General features: G+C 43.2%; 1 protein-coding gene across 1 annotated transcript; it reads left to right on the top strand.

Moving 5' to 3' along the window:
* Window positions 1–1,490: 1,490 nt before the first annotated feature.
* otud4 (OTU deubiquitinase 4) lies at window positions 1,491–19,926 on the top strand. The gene is given in 21 exon segments (XM_063015314.1): window positions 1,491–1,754; window positions 3,993–4,076; window positions 4,596–4,646; window positions 5,687–5,733; window positions 5,868–5,940; window positions 6,812–6,893; window positions 6,980–7,136; window positions 7,316–7,367; window positions 7,548–7,671; window positions 7,796–7,860; window positions 8,588–8,688; window positions 9,412–9,521; window positions 11,135–11,243; window positions 11,847–11,967; window positions 12,072–12,135; window positions 12,526–12,581; window positions 13,402–14,374; window positions 14,480–14,644; window positions 14,741–14,781; window positions 15,770–16,548; window positions 16,550–19,926. Coding segments are annotated over 21 exon segments (3,459 nt in total). The 5' UTR covers window positions 1,491–1,604; the 3' UTR covers window positions 16,605–19,926.
* The last annotated feature ends 733 nt before the right edge of the window (window positions 19,927–20,659 follow it).

The raw sequence follows: 20,659 nt of genomic DNA on the forward strand, positions 1-20,659 counted from the left end.
CGTTTCTTTTTTGCAAAATAATTTTTATGAATCTCAGAAATTAAGCTTCATATTGCAAAAAGTTCATATTAAAAAAGGTAAATTAGAAAGGAGGGGAAAGTCAAATGCATCAAAACTTATCTTGTTGGATTGAATAAACAGGTTGTTTGAGTGAATCGACTCACTAAATAATTACATTTTAACAATCACTGAAAAATCTAATTATATTGAAAATAAATTAAGTAAGTGGTTGTTTAAATTAGGCAGACCGCTAACTTGGTCTATTCCAGGCCGGTTTCTTAAAACTTGAAGTTTAAACTTTTCTGAACTGAGAATCAAATGAGTCGCAATTCGTCAATTAAAGGGACTCGACTCACTCACTGAATCAGTAAGTGGCAGTGCACATCTTTATTCGACTACATTCTGTCTGATAAATCAAATGAATCAATATTTATGAATTTCGTGTTACTTCACTAGTTAAATGAAGTAAATCGACACAAATTGAATTCGGTTCATTGGGCTTTATTAGAGTATTTTAACACTTTTATTTTCTGTTGTATATAATGAATCTTTCCTAAAACATAAATAAATTTGCGATTTGTTAAGTTACGATTCAGATGCATTGAAATTAATGAGTTTTATGTTACATAAACAGTTACTTTGAATCTGGTGAATCAAATAAATAATCAATAAATAATTCATGCATTTCTGTGGACTTTAATGTGTAGTTCACTTGAATGGAATCTTAATCGAATCATTTGTTTTTGGTTTATTGGGTCATATGAGAGTATTTAAACACTTGCCTTCTGTAATAAATAGTAAATCTTTCCTGAAATATTAAACGTAAAGACTTTATATTTTAGTTATAAATTGAATTGATCGAAATTAATGTTACTTAAACAGGTACTTGGAATCGACTCTCTTATTAAACCAGTACAGGGAGTGAAGTTTGCGGTTTGATTCTGATCTGATGAATCAAATGAATCGGCATTTCTGCTTTTCCATTGACTTCAACGTGCAGTTCAATTGAATCGAGTCTTAATCGAATCATTTGGTTTTAGTTTATTGGGTAATATCAGAGTATTTAAACTCTATTCTCTTCTGTTATAAATAGTAAATCTTTCCTGAATTTTAAAATTAAAGATTTTTTGAGTCATAAATTGAATGGGAAATTGAAAGGTACTTCAATGGAATCGACTCACTCATTATTCCAATACATTGAGTTGGAGCATGATGAATCAACTCAATCGGCGTTACGTATTTCCTTAGACTTTAACGTGTAGTTCAATTGAATCGACTCATGAATCGAATCAGTAAAGTGAGACGCAGTGCCCATGGCTCTAATAACAAACCAAACTGAACTTGTCCGGTCATGCAGTTGCAGGGAATTGAGTTTTATATAATTCAGGTGTTTTATTGAGCTGTATTAGGACATTTATAAGATGCAAATAGTGAATCTTTTTTCTGTAGCGTGAAAATGAAACCTTGCTTGTGCGAAAGTGAAACCGAATCTTCTAGGTCTGAGCTGCTGCTGGCTGACTGAGTTTCTCCTGGGTTTATCGGTCTTATTGTTCAGAATGTTGTTAAGGATTAGAAATTGAATTAAACATTTCGCTTATACGTCGATGATGGAAAGTCGTGCGGGAGCAAACATGCAGCAAACCGATGATAAAAGTGTGGAGGAACTGATGGACGAGCACTTGAGGAGGAACGGACTCTTCCGTAAGAAGATAGCCAAGGACGGGTCGTGTTTATTCCGAGCTGTGGCTGAACAGGTCAGTCCGAATAAAAAAAAAAGAAATAAACAGTACAATAATTCACTCTTGAGGAGTTTAGTTTGCGTGTTATATAAGCATGTTTGGGTGCGGAACTGAATGACACCTAGTTGGTTGGTCGGATCATGTCGTTTTAGAAAGCTAACTAGCAAAAAGCTCACAGATAAGAAGGTAAACAAACTAGCGTCACATAGATTTGCCAGATTCTGTCCAAATACTTTTGGCTAACCGAACTGTCTGCACAACGTTTGACTTAGTATGTGTGCACTAATATAGCTTTAAGCTAATTAGCTTAGCGTAAGTGGCTGATTAGCAAGTCTAGCAAGTCCTAACAGGTAGAGGAGAAAGTTTGTGAACCCTTTGAAAGTACCTACATTTCTAATCTCATTATTGTATTTAAACCTTGTGAAACATTGTGGTCTGATCTTCATCCTGAGTCACAGTCGAAATTGAAAGTTTAACTGCACTTGTAAGGGACATGGAAGCCATGCCACTTGGTATTACAATGATTTCTGCATCTGTTCTTTTGTCTTTGACTGAATGATTGATTTTATAGTTGGTTTTCCTTTTTTTTTTTTATAGCCACCCACAAGCTTCTGACACTATTCTACTCTATTAGGCAGAATTACTAGAGCAAAACCAAATTCTAGGTCTTCTGGGATGTACTTGACCTTTTAGTACAATCGACATATTCTGTGGCTGGACTTTGGGAAGATCTCACCCTTCCAAAACCAGATTTGATGTATCACCCAGTCGCATCAGTATCACACAGGAGCCCCATTACTAAATACTACCACCACGTATACTTGACAGTAGATACAGTGTTGTTAGGTAGGTAGGTAGGTAGGTAGATACTTTGTTTATCCCGAAGGAAATTATTGGTCTCCAGTAGCTGAACTAATACAAATGTACAATGTGCATGAATACTACAAAATACAAGAAAAAGCTAAAGAAAAATGTCCAATTGTGTGTTCGATACTTTGACTTGAAATACAACTAAAAATAGCAGCTGTAGTCTATAAGTTCTTATTAACAATATATACAATTATATGTATTACCCATACTCATTATGATAATTGATATATATATATATATATATATATATATATATATATATATATATATATATATATATATATATATATAGGTATGAATGAATATATGTAGTAGAAGCAGTAGTATGGATTATAACCAATATATACATGTAATTATAAATATATGTTAGGTGCATAAAGCACTTTTTTGACTGTTTGACTATTGTGGACAAATAACTGAATCTTTTTGACCAAGCAGAATTCTGTTACGAATATTTGGTTTGTCCATGTGATGGGCAACAAGCTCTACTCAAGCTTTACCACGCCAATTTTAGGGCAGGGGCTCAAACCCGGACAGTAGCAATGATTTACAAATCCTTTTTGACATGTTTTCAATTAAAAACCAGCACAAAACAAAGATTTCATGTTTGTTTTTAGTGTTATTACACTTAAAAGCCTAGTCATTGGGGGGTGCACATATCGGTGCGCTCTCAGTGCTGGTTACAAACTCTGATAAACAGCAGGCTTGCGGCAGGAAGAGCATCTGGCTTAAAATCTGCGCCACATCAAGTATACCGATCAGAAGTTATACCGAGTTATGTTGAAATCCAGGTTGACAACGACGGCCAGCAGTACTGTTGACCAGCAGGGTACCGGTGGAACCTATGCTGCCGTTGAGGGCGAAGGAAGGTTCTGTGAAAGGTGGAGGTGAGTGTTGGGACTTGGTATGGGCATGTGCAGAGAAGGGATGAGAGATGGAGGAAAGAAAGGCCAATAAGAAGCTTTACAAATGTGGTGATGGAGGACATGCAGGTGGTTGGGAGCAGCCAAAATAAGAAGTAGTAGATCCATGGTACAGATTGGCTGTACTTATACCAGTGCTTGTTAGAACCGAAACCAAGTGCTTAAACCCATCATGTGACAAAGCAGGTGAATAGAGTCCAAAGTTTCATCTGCTTCTGTTTCAGTGTGTAGTATCTGAGTTCATCGGCTTGGAAATTGTCTTGCTTCTTTTACAAGCTGACTGGACAAATGCCCAAATTGTTTTGTCATTTAGTAACGTCCCACAAACTGTTCCACCGAGTATGAAATGTGTATGAAATGCACTGATATGATTAATTCGGCCTAAAATCCCACCGCACTACAACTGCTCTGCTCTGTGAAGAATTCATGCATGTATTTCTTCCTCTGTGTTGTTTCTCAGGTGCTGCTCTGCCAGGGCCTGCACGACAAGGTTCGAGCTGAGTGTGTAAAATACCTCAGGAAGAAGCGAGACCTGTATGAGTCGGTACGTGAGCTGCGGTTATTTTGTGTTTATTTATACTATATGGCCAAAAGTATGTGGACACCTGTAAGATTTTGGAGTGTGACATTGTGACTGGCATTATGGTGATGAATGTTCTGCTCTCTGTGGTGAAACTGAACCCTCCAACAAGAGAGTGATCCCAAGTATATTGCAAAGTCAGCTAAAGCTTGGTTTAGGAAGCAGTCCTGGAGTGGATATTCTTAGTCTCTTGATTTAAATCCCATGGAAACTCTGTGGTGGATTTTTAAGAAAGCAGGTGCAGCATGAAGGCCATCGAACCTCACTGAGCTGGAGGCTTTTGCACCAGAAGAATGGGTGAAGATTTCTGCCCATTGTTGTTAGCTTGTTAGCACTTACTGAAATCGTTTATTAGAGGTTATCAAGGCAGATAGATGTTCCACTAAGTACTGTTCTGCCATGAGCATTTATCAAGAGAACTAAATGATTTTATTTTAAGCTAAAATGATGTTGAATATGGTCTGTGTGTTTTCTATGTGCTAGTTCATCGAGGGTGATTTTGAGGAGTATCTGCTGAGGCTTCAGGATCCTCAGGTAACCAAACAAACATCAGGAATAAAACATGCACTTCTATCGATAAGGCTCAGGCACATCAGAAACATGCTGTTCACAACACTTTGTGAAGTGGGTGTGGTCTAGGAGGCTGGGGCTCTGAGGTTTCAGCAAGCAATGGGTCACTATTGTGCTTTATTCAGTGGCTACTCAGCAGTTAAGGGTCTGTACTAGTAATCGCAAGGTCACACCACTGCCAGGTTGCCACTGTTGGACTCCTGAGCAGGACCTTTAACCCTTAATTGCTTAAATTGCGCGGTCACTATTCTGAAGTGCTTTAGATAAACAAAATGCAGAACAAACTTGTTAAATGCAGTAGAATAAAAAATGCAATTTAGCTATACCTAATTTATAATTTGACAATTAATTTTGGTTTTAGGGCGCCCTGGGATCCAGGGTTTGAATCCCCAGTGGTGCTGACTTTCCCTGGTGAATTTTGGAACATTCATTTTAACCAAAATTTGATTTCATTTTCATGTTTTACCACCACTCTATCCTGGTGAGGGTTGTGGTGAGTCCTGCTTCCCTGGAAACCCCCTGGACGTGACACCAATACATTGCATGGCCCCTACCCCCATCAGACACAGCCAGTCACATCTGTGCAGACACCCAGCCGATCGATAGCAGCACTGAGATTCAAACCCTGATCCCAGCGGTGGTAGGCTAGTGTGTCACCTGAGCACCTTGTGTTACAAGCATTTAGTCACAAAAGAACATTGATTAAATAATTAAAGTAAAATAAAACATGATGAACATTCTTACTAGCTCACTAGGGGCCAAAAGTCTGATTTGAATTTATTTATCAAAGAATAATTTAAATGTTTGAACTCTGACCCCCGAATATGGGAGCAGCCCAAAGACAAAAATGATTTGTAATGAAAACAATGTACTACATTTGAGAAAATATAAACAGATGCATTTCCACTGTTGCTCTCAGAGCTGTATATATAAACTGATGAATTGAAGATGTCATTGTCATGTTTGAAGTTGGTCAGTAAGTAATTGTTCTCTCTTCTCTTCAGAGCTGGGTCGGGCAGGTGGAAATCAGCGCTCTGTCCGTCCTGTATGAGTAAGTTTTTTTTCAGAATTTGTATTTTTTTTATTTAATCCTGAATGCTTCTGGGTTAAATTGGAGTCATTTACATCATATAAAACCTTATAGTTTGTTTTTAATTGCTGCTTGTTTACACTTCTATCTTCCAGACATGATTTTATCATCTATCAACAGCCTGGAGAAGAACCAGTAAACATCACAGAGAATGGCTTCACTGACGAGGTCTGTAGAGACATCCGTCACTACACTGTATTAGGGGTTCCCAAAGTGGGGGATTAGGGGACCCGGAGCTATTTAAGGGGCGACGCAGCAAGGCAAATGATTAAAGCATGTTTGAGCACTGCTGGCATATGATTAACAAGTTTATAAGAGTTGCACAGTAAAAAATTAAGATACAAATTGCAGGTCACTTGTAAAAATTGCACTTTAAAATAGCATTTAAAATGAATTCCAGTGGAGTTTGGAAGCTAGAGACTTGTGAAGACTTCTTGTCTTCACAAAAGGGGCACTGCAGAAAAGTTGGGGAACCACTGCACTTTATTGTGAGGCAGATGATTGAGAGATAATACATACAATACAATACGTGTTCTTCATACTGATCTCTGGAAACCATGTCTGTAGCTTATGTGCAGTTTGCTTGGACTGATTAAATAAAAAAATGAACAGAAACATAGCAATTAAGTGTTTGGGGTATTTGCACCTCAGTTCCATTATAGGCTTATTTGGAAACAGGCGTCAAATTGTAACGTTGTGTTCACAGGTTGTGTGATTCGTACCACGGATCAATTGCATAACCCTAACATTGTGTCTGATGTGCAGAAACGCCTTCACAATACCATAGACAAAATGTTACTATCTTTATTTTTTTAATGGTGCAGCGGTAATTTACGCTAGCCCACTACCGCTTGAATTGAGGGTTTACCTGTTTTCTTGGCCGAGCCTTATTGTTTGGCAGATCCACAATTTGGTATCATGGTCAGGTGTTTACGTATTTTTGGCCATGTTGTGTACTCTATGAGAGTGTAAAGGCTCACGGATGCTTCAACTGAGACCCACTACCTTTTTTAACCACTTGATTGTTAATGTGTTTTAGGTGCTACTCTGCTTCCTTAATGGGAACCATTATGACAGCGTGTACCCAGTAACCCATGCCAAGAATGCCGCCATGTGCCAGTGTAAGTGATGAATTCATGTATCACTCTGGAACTGAAGCAAGCAGTCTTAATAAAAAACGCTTCTGCTGGTTGTGTGTGCTTTATAGCTATCCTCTATGAGCTGCTGTATGACCGTGTGTGTGGTGTTGAGAGGAGGACGTTGTCACCTAGCCTGAAGGAGTCCAAATCCAGGGATGAGTTTGTAGAAGTAAACCAGCGTGAGAGCAGTGAAGAGTCCGACCTGGACGAAGGAGACGACTTCTGGTGAGTGCCTACAAACTACTGACCATATAATGTATTGTGCCCTCAGATGCCCAGAACATCAGCATCTGACATCACCTGATATCATACTTGTCTTCCAAATAGATGCTGGTGTGCAAAAAACTGAATTTAGGTGGTTGTTGTGTATCTGTTGAACCAAGTCTGTACTGTGTGTGTTTCAGGTCGGGTTTATCTACCGGCAGGCCAGCTGGTGTGCACAGAACATCTTATAAGGTACAAACACACACACACACACACACACACACACACACACACACACACACACATGTATGTATCACCTTTCTTGAACCTCTGTATTGCTTTCCTGCGTTCACACTGGCAGCAATGCGGCGTAACAAGGAAACTGATTTTTCCCTGGGCGCTCATGCTCGTAACTCGTGCTTTGTGCATCAGGGCCGTGGAAGGGGCCAAGCCAGAGGAAGAGGACGGGGCAGTCTTCTTCATAAAGTGCAGCACTCCCTGAGCCCCATCCACTTCAGGAACGTGGAGTATGATGTGTGGCTGCGCTCATTAAAAGGTAAAGGTGGACAGTATGTGTCTGCAGATGTCCAGAACTTGGGGTACCTTCTTTTCTGTGTGAAGTGTGCACGTGTTCGTTCTGATCTGCAGTGGCAATAAGTCGTTCTATTTTTTTGTCTCAGTTCAGCAGAGGAGAGACTTCTGCATGGCGGCAGGGATGCATTACCAGACTGGAGACAAATGCCAGGTGTGTATTACAACTGGACTGCAATCAGACGCTTTACAGGCGTCAACATTTATTATCAGACTTCCTTGTATACACATGATCCAAATCATTAGGACCACCCGAATATTAATATTATGTCAAAACAGCTCTTACCCACTGAGACATGGGCTTCACAGGACATCTTAAAGGTTCATATGTGTCCGGCTGTCCAGTGATTTTGAAGAAAACAGGATTTGTTGGACCAAGTCGCCCTTCCGTTGCTTCGATCAACTGTGATCCAACTTCTGTTGGTTTGTACCAAATGCCATTACTTTCATATCCGCTGGCATCATTGAGTCTTAGCCACGCAACAACCAGCAGTCTGGCTTGTCCCTCTTTGGACCACTGTCTGTGGGTATTTACTTACATTTGGTCCTTATCAAAGTCACTCAGGTCTTTATGCTGATCTGATTTGCTGCATTCAGCAAGTGATACTAAATAGATGCTGCAATTCATATAATTTAGAGGTTGGTTCTTTGGATGTTTTGGCTCATCTGTATCACTTAGCACTAGGTTGTAGTGAGTCACTTCAGACTTTTTGTCATCATTGGAGTTTTCCACAGTAGACACTGTATTTCTGTTCATTCATTCTATTGGTTTGTTTATTTGGACCTAATGGTTAATGCAAACTTCTAATAGTTAGCCAATGGCAAATTTAATTGCCCTCCTGAATAACCCTTGGTTCTTTTTTTGTTCTTTTCTCTTCCAGGTACGGTTGAATAACACTGGTCGTTTTTACAGTGCCCACATTCAGGACGTCGGCCCCAATGATGGACCAGTTACAGTCTTCATCGAGGAGCTCGGAGAGAAGTACGAAAAAAGCTCTACAAATGTAGACATGAAGTAGATTAAAAATGTGGAGGTGTTTCTCGCTATTTGCTTTTAGTTTAGTCATCTCTAATTCCCTCCTGTTAGCCCTGCCCCACACTGGCTGTGGAGGTCTGAGCCTATCATTCCCCCCTCCTCATAAGCAGTTGCATCTTTTCACCTGCCTGCATTAAAGTCTAACAGAGACTTGCAGCCAATTCAGGAAGACACACTGAGCTCTTTTGATCATCCTTTGCAAATGCAGGCATCATGACCGGACAGCAGAGGTATCAATTGTACAGCAGCGATGAGCTTTCTGCCACTACTGGGAGCTGAGTGCCCACACACGGGTACGGTTAGCTGGTGGGAAAAAACACGAAAATTCGTTTCCACTGTACAACAGTGGCCTCTGCTGTCTGGTTGATGCGCCTACACTAGCAATGGACGATCTGGAGAGCTCAGTGTATCTCTCAGAACGGGATGCAAATCTCTCGGGTGAAAACATGCGGCCGGCGACTAACCCGTAACAGTCTCGGTCTTTCTGGCCAGTGCAGGGGTAGGGGTAATAACGTGACTTCACTGTGATGACGATGACGACCATAGACAGATGCCACCGAACAGGGAAATGATTTACAGGGGTTCTATGACCATGTCAACTATGAGAATCGCTTTGCTAGGAGGCAAATGCTGGTGCCTGGTTGATTTCTCACTAACGTGTGTGTGTAGGCACACAGTTCCACTTTGGAGTCTGCGCACTCCTTCAGAAGATTCTTGGTCTACAGTAAATGAGACGAGCAAGAGACGCAGTTCATCCACCAGTAACATCCACTCAGACGGTATTCATTCGTTCTATTAATGTGTTCTCTTTATTTTTTACTACCTGTCTCAATCTGTCGCATGTGAATTCTAGAAATGTGGAAATCATTTTCATTACCCGCTTTATACTGGTCAGGGTCATGGCGGGTCCACCTCCACCAGGAAACACTGTGCACAAGGCTGAAATCCTTCTCCTCTCTCAGACACAGCCAATCATGTCTTTGTTGGATGGGATGGTTCAAACCCGCATCTCAGAGTTGGTAGGCTAGCATAATAGACCACGGGGCCACTGGAACACAATCTACTAATCAAAACTTAGTAGAAGTATCAAAGTTTTACTAACACCCGTCAATTTTACTGGTCCCCATTTTATCTTCCCCTAAACTGAGAGCAGTTAGCAAGAGAGTTAAAACTCTCACAAAACAGGAATGTAAACAAGTAAGCTGCTAATGATCACACCAATGTAAACCATAATCTGTAGTCTATGCAGTCTATGGGCCCCAGTGACAGAAAATCAAATGTACTCATAAATCTGTCGGACTGAAAGCAAATTGGATACGTGTAAATGGGTGAAATAGACCTTTACCTACAGTAGGTATCTGGTACAGTTAGGGTAATTATACTTTATGGTCAAAAGTATTTGGACACATGACCATGAGCATCCTATTTAAAAAAATCAAGTATAATAGTAGTTCATGACTTCTGGACATGATGCTGCTCTCTGTTACCCCTTTTCCACCGACGCGGCACGGAGCCCGTTCCGGTTCCCGAACTTGATTATGGACCGGTTCCGTGTGTTTAAACCGGAAAAAAGAGGTTCCAGACAGCGAACTAGCGGGCCAATCTGGCACCACAGATATGTGATATTTTCAAAGCGCCTTTAAAAAGGTGAACTGTGTGATATTACGTGATAAAAGTGACCCGGACAGAACGAACACCGCTTAACGTGAAAAATAAAGCGTGAAGCTTTTTCAACTCCCCGAGCTGCATAAACACACGTGAAGTACATCCAGCTAAACACAGATACATGTTTTATTTCAGAGTGGATTTGATGTTTATTTCACACAGATGTTTGTTCGTGTTGTGGAACTGTAGTGATGTTTCACCGCTTAAGTCGAGCGCTGAGCAAATCGGCTATTTGTGCCGAGGGTCGCGGTGAAACCGAAGCGCAAAACGCTTCTCACATCAATGAACTGAAGAAAACAACAACTGAGACAAACACGTCACGTTTTCTTATCACCGATTGTTAGATCGATGCTTTTTACATAAAAACAAACATCTGTAACAGCAGCACAAATGCTCGCACATAATCCACACGCTCCGCCATGATATCACTGCTCTTAACTTTCGTTAAGTAACGTCCACCGATGATGACGCTGCTTGGTTCTCAAAAACTGGTAGAAACGCGCGTCGGTCCTCTACAGAACACCAAGGTTCAGAGAAACCTGAACAGAAACGGTTCAAGAACCACGGTTTTTTTTGGTGGAAAAGGGGTACGTGAGACCTGGTCTGGGTCAGGGTGAGGGACTGTACTGGCAGATGGAGTTACAATTGGATTCATTAAACCCAGTAACTCCAGTTAAACTCTGATTGAACTTTGCGCTAAGCTGTGCCGTTGGATTTCTTGTGGCAGAACGAGAGACCAAACCTGGAAGAAAGGCCGCTAGCCATCTAGAGCAGCAGCATTCCTGGCCTCCACAGGACTCCAAGGAGCTTCAGTCACTGAGGAAGAATGCCAACAGGTATGTTGAGACCTAAAGCTGTTGGGAATGATTTCAGATCAAAACAAAATGTAATACGCACACACACACACACACATACAATACATTTTTCATTCATTTTATTTCATTTGATTGGCCAAAACAGCCTAGACATTGGGAGGCTTTCTGTGCCAGTCCCGTGCCTGGATGGAAATAAGAGGGTTGCGTCAGGAAGGGCATCCAGCATAAAAATCTGTGCCAAGTCTGGTATGAGGACCAGATCACTGTTCAAAAAATTGAATACATCTGCCTATAAAACATCTTGCCATAGGTTTTTAGGAGCATCTGGGTGCTTTTCTGCAAACGCCAAACAGGCACCAGTGTATTTTTTTTTTTTATATGGACTGGTTTCCACCTTGCTGAGCCCACAGGATTCTCATTCCACTGAGTTTCTTTCATATAATAAAGATGTCTGCATTTCCTAAATGTTCTTCTGGAATGTTCTATCATTTCATGGAGTGCAGTGTGTTCTGCTCTTGGTGTGGATTAGAAATTTCAGCCCTGGTTTGGTTATAATGTTATAAAAGTGAATGTAATCTGTGTGTGTGTGTGTGTGTGTGTGTGTGTGTGTGTGTGTATGTATAGAAGAGCCGATCAGGATGCCGGAGTGGTGTGTATGTCGCCTACAGAGAAAGAGGAACACGACCTGTTAGAGCTTTTGCACAAAGATGAGGAGAATTTCCCCACCCTTGGGGCCTGTGCGCAGGTAAACATGCATTTTTAACATTTCAATACAGATTACATATAAACACACTTACACACTATATGGTCCAACGTATTTTAATCATTTATTTGTGTGTGTGTGTTTAGGCTGCTTGTAGTGAAGGCAGTAAAAGAGCTGAGAAGAAAGGTGCTAAAAAGAAAGCAGACACAGGTATGAGGGTGACATTTTTAAGTGGGGGTATACTGTATATATGCAAATAATGTGTGGTTTATACTGGTCAGGGTTGCAGCAGGTCCTGGACTCAAAGCAGGGACATTACTTAGTCCATCATCACTAGTCCATAACTACTCACAGCTCTGCAATGGATTGGTGCCCATTCCTGGGTATTCCTGCCATGCACCCTGGTTGAACCTGACCCACTACGACCCTGACCATCCATTAAAGTCCATGTGACTGACTCAGTGAATTCAATCTGTACACTCCACCGCCCTAAAGTTACAAACTGCAGCTTCATAGATCAGGATGGGTTTGTTGTTTTTTTTTCTCAAGCTGAAAGAGGATTTCATGTTTCCATTAATATTTTGATAATATATGTTTCAGAAACCAAAGGTCAGTCCCCAAAGAATGTTCCGAAAGCAGAAAAGGCAAAGCAGGTGGTAAGTTTTCCACACTTATTATCTACTAAAAAGATTTTAGATGTTTTGCCAGTTTGTAACCACGTTTACATATCAGTGCAGTTTTGAAATCCCACAATGCACTGCGACTGTTTGGCGTCCAAATGAATTACCCTACGGCCCCCTTTTTTCAGACCAAGGGTCATCTTGTACACAGTAGCTCGGTTTGGCCACAGCGGATCATGCTGTATTTAAATAAGAATACAAAAATCCCGGGTTCGGACTGGGCTGGCTACACAGACATGATCGGCTGTGTCTGAGGATTGCCGGGGTGGACGAAGCTCTGCATGCATTGGCGTCCTGTTCGGGGTCTATTCCTGCCTTGCGTCCATTGTTTCCAGGGGAAACTGGACCTTGACCAGGATAAAGTGGTGGTAAAGATGTTCTCCCTGGTCATGTGGCCCTTGAGCATATAGGAAGCGCCTAATGGATTTTCCTTGATGTTTTACCGTCCACTGCAACCCATTGCGGCTCGGTTCAGCTTGCATTTTTCTACTACATTTTTTTTTTTTTTTTTTTTTTTCATAGTTTTTTTTTACTATGAGCCTATTACTGCATGTGTGTGTGGCCTAAGAGACATGCTTTTGTCCACTGGTAGTGCCTATTGGTGCTGTTTAAAAAGTTTAAGAACCACTGGTCTAGGAGGTCCAGACACATGATAAATTTTTAGTTGGTCCATGAATTGTGTTCAACAAAAACGAATGGGAAATTTGAATGCTTGAATTCTAATGAAACGTCACTTCTGCTGTGTAAATACTACCAATCTAGTGTTTAAATTCTATCTAATATTGTATTTTAAAAGGGCTCAGAGGATCAAGACCAAAGAACCCCTTCTTCCCTCAAAGAAGAGCCAAACTCTTCACCTTCTGCCACCTTACCTGCCGCTTCATCCTCCAAAGGCACCAAAACTGTTCCTGCATCGACGCCTGCCCCTTCTCAGACTGCCCGAGTGCCCTCTAAAACAGCTACCGTGTCCACTCAGATTCCCCATACCAAACCCCAAACTGCTCGTCCTTGTTCTACAGGACTCGCCGTTTCATCTCAAACAGTCCCAGATCAATCAGCCAAAACCCCCGTGTCTCCGACCCCCACCGCTGTCCGGCCCGAAACTATTCCCGTCACATCTGCGGCCACCCCTGTATCATCTCAAAACAGTCCCGTCCAATCTCGGACCGCCCTCGGGTGCAACCCTGTCTCGGTGCCATCGTTACCCCCCGACTGTACTCAGACACCCCATTCCCAAAAATCTGGCACACCTGCACCAGTAACTGCCCCACCAACCACCACTACTCCTGTTCCTTGCCAAATGACTTTACCTCCTCTGGTCTCCTCTCAGACTGCCCCTGCAGCCTCTTCTCCTCTATCCAAAACAAGCTTAGCACATCCTGAACCCTCCGCTGGCCTCCCTCAGCCTGCACTGGTAACTACCCCTGCTGCCGCTCCTTCATCTGCCCCGTCTCCTAACATTACCTTCACCATGCCTGCTGCCTTGAACACTCCTCCGAAAGACGTTCCTGCCTACGCGTCAGCTGATCAGCCTGGCTCACCTGGTGTGCCCACACCTGCCCAAATGCCCGCCTCTCATGTCCCCTTTCAGCAAGAGTCCAACACTTATCCACCGTACCCTCCCCTATATACCACCCGTGCACCATCTTCTTCTTCACTGCCTCCTTTTAATATGATGCCAATTCCCCAACTTCCTCCACCTGCCCCCACTCCACCCTACTGTCCCACAGAGCCTCGCCCATATGAACCAGGGGCTTCACCTGTTCCAGGTAAAGTTTCATCTTTATTACATAAGTATGCCAGTCTCGCCAAGGAATTTAGATGCTAGCCCACTAAATATTTAGTTCCCAGCTTTTCTTTTGTCATTCCTACAGGTCCTGCTGGAGCCTTGATGCCTGGTTACCTGTCCCAACACCCATTCCCCTTGGCACAGATCTGCCAGGATCCACTTTACCCAGGAATCCCGAAAAACTACCAGGGGGAAATTGTCCAGCCTCCACCTTTCTCCTCAGATCACACCGGAAAAGACTTGCCGAGCGGTACCGGCTTCTTACATGCACTCCTCATACCTAGCTGATAGTTTCAGTACTGCTGGTGGAGTAGTAGTGTGAATCGTGTGTTTCTGTTTCTTTCAGATACGAGTGTTCTTAGATTTTTCTTCAACCTCGGGGTTAAGGTAAGTATCCAAATTCAGCTTAATCAAATTTACACCCGTGAAATAAATGATTTTTTTCTTTGGTCGCCACAGTGCCCCTCTGCCCAACCACCAAACGCTGGCCAGTCATGTCTGTTTAGATGCTGACTGGCTAATAGCAATGCTGAAATCCAGGATTCAGACCTGTGGGCTAGTATATCTTTAGGCTGTTTTAGCAATGTCCAAAACAGGTTTGATATGGATTTCATTTCTTTGTCCTGCTGGATTCGGTTGCTTGGTTTCCAGTCTAAGGATTTTCCAAACTTCCCTCGTTATTATTCCATTTCCATTCTGCAAATGACCCGTATGCATGTGGTTTAGTCTAACTTATGCAGAGAAGTAAGCAGCTGCAGTCAATCCTAAATCACAATAAAAATTAGGAGACCATTCCACCTAATGAACCTTTTACAGGACCTAAAGTTGGGTTACAGCATGATTAATCCATTGGCACATAATAACCAGCCCTTATTTGCTTTAGCTGTGATGCGTTATATAAACACCACCCAGAGATTCAAGTGTTCAAGGAGAGTAGATCATTTTATTTTAAGTGCAACGGGTATAAGAAGGTGCCAAACGACTTTTTCTTGCATCCCCCCCATTCTGTTTTCTCTCAATGTGGTCATTTCCAATTTCCTCTCTAATGCCTGACCACAGCCATACAGAAGAGGCTGCAGGCTGGTACACGTCCCCTCCGACAAAGAGCTTACGCTTACGTAGGCTCATGCTACACTCTCTGTGGTCCTCCGGCGCTCATGATGGTCAGTTGTGTCCGTGAACTCGGATGTCTGTGCTAGTGGCTGGCGTTTCACAGTGCTGCACCACCAGAGTGCTCATGTGACTTATCTTACAGATAAGCCAACCACAGATGGGCCCAACTGGTGCAGCCCAACGTGAAGCAAATGTCAAATCACGTGGACCAGATAATAACGTGTTCCTAACCGTCGCTGCTTTTGTTGTGTTCTCTTTGCAGGCGTACATGTACTCGACGTATCCTCCGATCACCTACTTGATGCCACTGACTCAGGCCTACCAAATGCATCTCAAGACTTCTGTTTCCTGGCAACCAGAAAACAACCCCAGACCAGACTTTTCTGCCCCTTGTTCCTCCCCTTGTAACACTCCTATGGGTCAGTTTGGCATACGGGGGGTCGGACCTGCCCCTCCTGTGGTGGAAGCTTTTAGCCACCATGCACTCCCTGGGCAGATGCCTTTGCCTGTTACTGGGCCGTTCCCCAATGTCTATGCAGGCATGTATGCTGGTCATTCAATCCAATATTCCGCTCCTGCCACTTCTGTCGGGCACCAGCAGCTTCCTCTGCCGCCTCCTGAACACGGCGGGATGAACGTCACCATGGCTACGATGATGGGCGGAAGTCAAACTTCAGCAGGCGGAGTCGTCCTGCCAGGAGTCGCCCCCGATATACAGCGCAGTGACGGTGTTTTGAATAATGGGGCGGTGTTAACGTGGCTAGCTAACGGAAACAGGCAAGATACAGGTGGCGCGTCTCTCGGAACACCCTCTCTACTGAATGAATGGGTATCGGAGAGGGCGGAGTTCACTGGCGTGGATCTGACAAGAGGGCAGAGATACTTCAATCAGAACAAATCCGGCAGGCACGGCCAGGAACACTGGGGAAATAAAGGGCGCGGCTCACGCGGCCGGAGAGATTATTCTGGACGGGACAGGCAGGACGGTCAAATGCCTTACCACCGAGGATCGAGAAGTAGAGGGCGGGGCTACACACAACACTAACAGCAGAGCAGGGTATACAGGAGTGCAGTTTACACCCACGGCCAACAGCTGACAATCGCCTCGATTTGCTTTTCTCTTCTGGTTGTGATGCTTTCTCATTTAAATACGTTTGGAAATGCTCTAAATGCATCCCTGTGTGTGTTAGAGATGGAGAGCAGCACTTCCAGACAGCGCTGACCTTTCGGGATGGGGCATTCGAACAGGGCACTTCTGCTCCTCGCATTGGGTGGGTTAGGCACATTCATTTATTAAGGATCCTAAATAATTTTGGAGGATCAGCATGCTCCAATCATTCAGTCACAGATAAGTAACAGTTGCTGAAATTTAAATGTAAATAAATAAAGAAATAGCACGCAGGTGTGGTTTATTTACATTTAGGGAGTCTGTTCTGCTCTTTTTAGTCTTGCGTGAATACGTTTGTGGACACAATTGACTTTCCGTTTCTGCGCTCGTATCCCAAATAACATCCTACTGGCACTGATGCGTCGTTTAGAACGTGAGACGTCGTAATGTTGTACCTACAGTTTGTGAACTGCTCTGGCAACCTAATAACCCTGTTATTCTGTTATCGCCAGAGCAGTAGGTGTGAAAATGCACCATTTTAATGTAAAAAAACAAACAAACAAAAAAAACAGGCTTATTACTGTCATTATAGCAAAACCAAAAGCTTTGACTGCCTAGTGAGTTTCTCCTAACCTTTACTGATGGTAACTGCACTGCACTAGGAGAAATCTAAGACCTGACAGTAATTATAATGAACAAGGTGATGAAATGTGCCTTAAAGCAGAAATACACTTGTAATAAAAGCAGAAAATAATAGTAAAACTGCACTTTCGAAAAATAACTTTTTTAACTTTGCTCGATTTAAACAACTGTAATTGCTGCGATCCTGCAGATTCCATGAAATAAAGTTAGCCTGCAATGATCTTCAACACTAAGTCTTGTACAGTCTGTCATCGAGCCCGAGGCTCCGTCCCACACCGTCCATTTCCCAGTTCTAATCTGGTATATGGTTTAAATCTGTTTAAAAAGCACTGATCTAATCAGCTGAGCAACAGCTCCACCCACAGCCCCAGCTTACACTGTTCTGCTTAAACCCAGCCCTGCTTACAACCCAGCCCTGCTCACACCGAACCCTGCTCACACCGAACCCTGCTTACAACCCAGCCCTGCTTACAACCCAGCCCTGCTCACACCGAACCCTGCTCACACCGAACCCTGCTTACAACCCAGCCCTGCTCACACCGAACCCTGCTCACACTGAACCCTGCTTACAACCCAGCCCTGCTTACAACCCAGCCCTGCTCACACCGAACCCTGCTTACAACCCAGCCCTGCTCACACTGAACCCTGCTTACAACCCAGCCCTGCTCACACCACGCCCTGCTCACACTGAACCCTGCTTACACCACGCCCTGCTTACATCAAGCCCTGCTTACAACCCAGCCCTGCTTACAACCCAGCCCTGCTTACAACCCAGCCCTGCTCACACCGAACCCTGCTCACACCACGCCCTGCTCACACCGAACCCTGCTCACACCACGCCCTGCTCACACCGAACCCTGCTTACAACCCAGCCCTGCTCACACCACGCCCTGCTCACACCGAACCCTGCTTACATCAAGCCCTGCTTACACCAAGTCCTGCTTACATCAAACCCTGCTTACATCAAACCCTGCTTACACCAAGTCCTGCTTACATCAAACCCTGCTTACATCAAACCCTGCTTACACCAAGTCCTGCTTACATCAAACCCTGCTTACATCAAGCCCTGCTTACACCAAGTCCTGCTTACATCAAACCCTGCTTACATCAAACCCTGCTTACACCAAGTCCTGCTTACATCAAACCCTGCTTACACCAAGTCCTGCTTACATCAAGCCCTGCTTACACCAAGTCCTGCTTACATCAAACCCTGCTTACATCAAACCCTGCTTACACCAAGTCCTGCTTACATCAAACCCTGCTTACACCGAACCCTGCTTACATCAAACCCTGCTTACATCAAACCCTGCTTACACCAAGTCCTGCTTACATCAAACCCTGCTTACATCAAACCCTGCTTACACCGAACCCTGCTTACATCAAACCCTGCTTACACCAAACCCTGCTTACATCAAACCCTGCTTACACCGAACCCTGCTTACATCAAACCCTGCTTACATCAAACCCTGCTTACATCAAACCCTGCTTACACCAAGTCCTGCTTACATCAAACCCTGCTTACACCAAGTCCTGCTTACATCAAACCCTGCTTACACCAAGTCCTGCTTACACCAAGTCCTGCTTACACCAAGTCCTGCTTACATCAAACCCTGCTTACACCAAACCCTGCTTACACCAAACCCTGCTTACATCAAACCCTGCTTACACCAAACCCTGCTTACACCAAACCCTGCTTACATCAAACCCTGCTTACACCAAGTCCTGCTTACACCAAACCCTGCTTACACCAAACCCTCCAATAAATTTATAACAGATTAATTAAATGAACACAAAGTCGATTCCTTAGTTCGGCATCATTTTCTTTGAACTGGAAACAAACACTATACCCTGTAAATTCTTGGTACTTTATTGTTTTGTATAATATTTAGCTTGAAACATCTCCATTGTTGACTCCACTTGTAAATGCATGCTTTTTCCCCTCCACCAAACCCAGCTGAAATTCAGATGCTTTCAGTTCTCTTGTGCACTCTGTGACACATGCAAAGCTAGATACAGTTTGTGAGAACATTGTACTTATGCTTACTAAACATTATATCCTCGTGGCTGGTTAGATACTGTACATTTACCCGAAAACCTGAGGAAGTGACTTGTAGACACAGTAAACCTCAGCGGTTAAGAATCACCGTGCTGTACAGATCTGTTACCTTTTACCGTGCTACATGTTTAAAGCTCAGTTTGTTTGTTCATGTTTATTCTGTGTTAAAATGAATGAATGAAGCATCTTCTAGAGTTTGCTTTGCACTGCAACCTTTCCTCTTTGTTAACACTCCTGTCTGAAGCAATAAGATGTATTATTAGGATTTGGGACACAATCATCTAGAGCTCATGGGTCTATCGCAACTTGCACTTTTAGCTTTACGTTTGCTGTCATTCTCGTGGTCCAGCTGATAAGGTTGGGAATTAATCACTTAAGTTCTCAGACAGGACTCTTGGTCGTTTTGAGGTTTCCACTCAGGACGTATTTATAAAGACGCACCTTAGTACATGTTATTGAAACGGTCTGGAGAAATGAAATGAAAGGTGGTGTAAAACGTGCCTTCTGCTAAATATCTGAATTATAACCGAGTGCCTCTTCTCTTCATCACCAAAGATCACAGAATGTAAGTTTTGATTCTAAATGTTAATAAAAGAGGATTCGTTTGCTCAAATTTGCTGTGTGGCTTTTTTTACTTATATAAAGATTAGAGGTGTTGTGGGGATCATTTATTTATTAGCATTTTCTCCCAATTTAGTGTAGTCAATTTGTCTTCCACTGCTGGGGGTCCCTGATTGCAGTCGAGGGCGAAGATTTTTGCGGAACCCTTTTTCACCCATGCATTCTGCACAGTCTCCTCTCTATCTGCCAATCAGGGTCCTTACACAGTGTTTGAAGACCCCACCCACATAGTCCGGTCATCCTGCCCTAGCAGAAACGTGTCTGCTGCAGGCACTCAATTGTGCCCTCCAGATGGCGCCCAGTCGACCGGTGGCAACGCCGAGTTTCAAACCAATAAGTTAAGAATCTCAGCGCCGGTGTGCTAGCGGAATATTCCACTTTAAAAAAAACTCCAGTGTCCTGCATGGAGTCCTGACCTCAGCCCCACTCAACAGCTCTGGAATGAACCGGAACATCAACTGAGGCTTTCTTGATCAACATCAGTGCCCAGCCAGTGAATGGGCACAAATTCCTCCAGCTTTATGAGAAGCCATTACAACAGTTTTTTTTTTACATTCATGACAGGAACGGTAGTTACTCATTACACAGGGTTCATCATTTCACAAGTTTATATCGAACACAGTCATGGACAATTTTGTATCTCCAGTTTACCTCACTTGCACGTCTTTGGACTGTGGGAGGAAACCCACACAGACACGGGGAGAACATGCAAACTCCACACAGAA

Source organism: Trichomycterus rosablanca, chromosome 19 (assembly GCF_030014385.1).
Source record: "Trichomycterus rosablanca isolate fTriRos1 chromosome 19, fTriRos1.hap1, whole genome shotgun sequence".
Taxonomy (NCBI): domain Eukaryota; kingdom Metazoa; phylum Chordata; class Actinopteri; order Siluriformes; family Trichomycteridae; genus Trichomycterus; species Trichomycterus rosablanca.